The sequence below is a fragment of the Cibotium barometz genome, chromosome 44 (assembly GCF_041138505.1).
Source record: "Cibotium barometz isolate CiBa-2024 chromosome 44, ASM4113850v1, whole genome shotgun sequence".
Taxonomy (NCBI): Eukaryota; Viridiplantae; Streptophyta; class Polypodiopsida; order Cyatheales; family Cibotiaceae; genus Cibotium; species Cibotium barometz.
This window is the reverse complement of record NC_141089.1, coordinates 28,540,319-28,541,959: the sequence shown is the minus strand read 5'-3', so window position 1 is coordinate 28,541,959 and position 1,641 is coordinate 28,540,319. Positions and strand designations below refer to the sequence as shown.

General features: G+C 42.6%; 1 protein-coding gene across 1 annotated transcript in view; it reads right to left on the bottom strand.

Moving 5' to 3' along the window:
- Positions 1-473: 473 nt before the first annotated feature.
- The window catches only part of LOC147613159 (uncharacterized), a 1,756-nt gene continuing 588 nt past the window's right edge, over positions 474-1,641 (bottom strand). Inside the window, exon 2 of the mRNA XM_086782051.1 lies at positions 474-1,605. Within this exon, the coding sequence (XP_086638177.1) occupies positions 616-1,590 (975 nt within the window). The 5' untranslated portion in view covers positions 1,591-1,605 and the 3' untranslated portion in view covers positions 474-615. The remainder of the gene's footprint in view (positions 1,606-1,641) is intronic.

Genomic DNA, 1,641 nt, shown 5'->3' with positions numbered 1-1,641 from the left:
TATATATATATATATATATTGGAAGGACCTAGCTATGGCACAAGATGGCATGCATGTTTACCATGTGTAAAGGTGCTTATTTACATAAGGTTGATAAATGTTCAGTAATAAGGCATACCTATTTAGTTAATGCACCTAGTAAGCCTTGACAAGATGAAGCTCTTATTAACATTAGGATACCTTGGTTAAATGCCCCAAGTAAATTTAAACTTTCAAATAGAGTTTCAGAGGTGAAAGGCTCAACACATTGTGAGTAAATATGTAGTACATTTACACAAGGTAAAGGCATACATTTAGATTATGCATAGGAAATAAGGCAAACCAACCAAATGCTCTATTTTCGAGAAAATGAAGGCAAGTATAGAGCCTTAACATCAAGAGAGTTACAATATAAAGCACATTTCTTCACAATAAACAAACTTACAAGGAAATTAGTCTACAAATGGAGCCATATCATTTTAAATTAGGTAGTTACAATAGAAAAGACAGTCTACCAAGTCCATAAACTAAAATAGGAGTTGTACAAAGAAGAGTTGAAGGAATCTTTGCAATAAAAATGCATAAGATATATGCACAAAGGAGATGCGTTTGCTCCAGGTGCAAATCTATGGACCCTTACCTTCCCTGCTCTATTGTTGAAAACTCCTCCATGTAGTTGTTGGAGCCATTGATTGACTTGTTTGCCATGTCGTTGTTGTTGGAGCCATCAATTGACTTGTTGTTTGTAGAATTAGCCTTCATGGATATCACCCTCCCATTCCTTGCCATAAATTGATCAAGTGCTTCATAATTGTGAAATTTCCCATACGACTTGATCACCAAGATGTAAAGAATCAGTGTAAAAACCACCACCCCTGCAAGCCACCAGGCGAATTCAAGGTTTGCCAAGGCCTTGGCCCTAGTCTTGGCCACTTCATCTTCACAAATCACCACGTATTCTTCAAAGGTGCAGCCCTTAGGGACAAAAGAGTTGGTGAACACAACAAAGCCCATTTGGATGAACCAAAGGCCTTGGAAGAGGAGTGATGAGGAGCGCACGATGGGTATGAGGACGTTATGTGGAGATGGGATTTCTAGGACGACACATGCAATGCCCACAATAATGATCAATTGGAGGAGCCAATGGTATTGGCCCTCCAAGCCCATGTGGTCGGCCGAGTGGACATGAAAGATCAAAAGCTCTTGGGCCAAGGCTAGGGCGCCCAACACATGGACAAGACCATAGGGAACCATAATCTGAAACGAGTCTAGCATTAGGGCTGACGTGGCGAATATCAAGAAGAAGAGAGAGATGGAGGAGTGCTCAAAATTGTTGAGGTTCATCCATGGGATGGACCAATCATCGTCCAGCACGTGGCGTCCATGGAGGCCAAAGTGGAGCTCACCGGCTATGGAGAGGCAAGAGCCCACCATGATGAGGTAGAGCTCCATGTACTTTAATTTGCCTGCAAGCTTGGCAGGAAACCATGGCCTGCTCTCAAACTCCCACTGCCCCCCTTGAGCAAAATTCCTCACTGTGTTGACAAGATGCCATAGCCCAATCATACAAAAAGCAGCCCCTGGTGCAACATGACCAACAAAAGTGCCCATCTCGTTCGTCTCCCCCTGTTACCACACAACACGCCAACACTAATTGTGTTA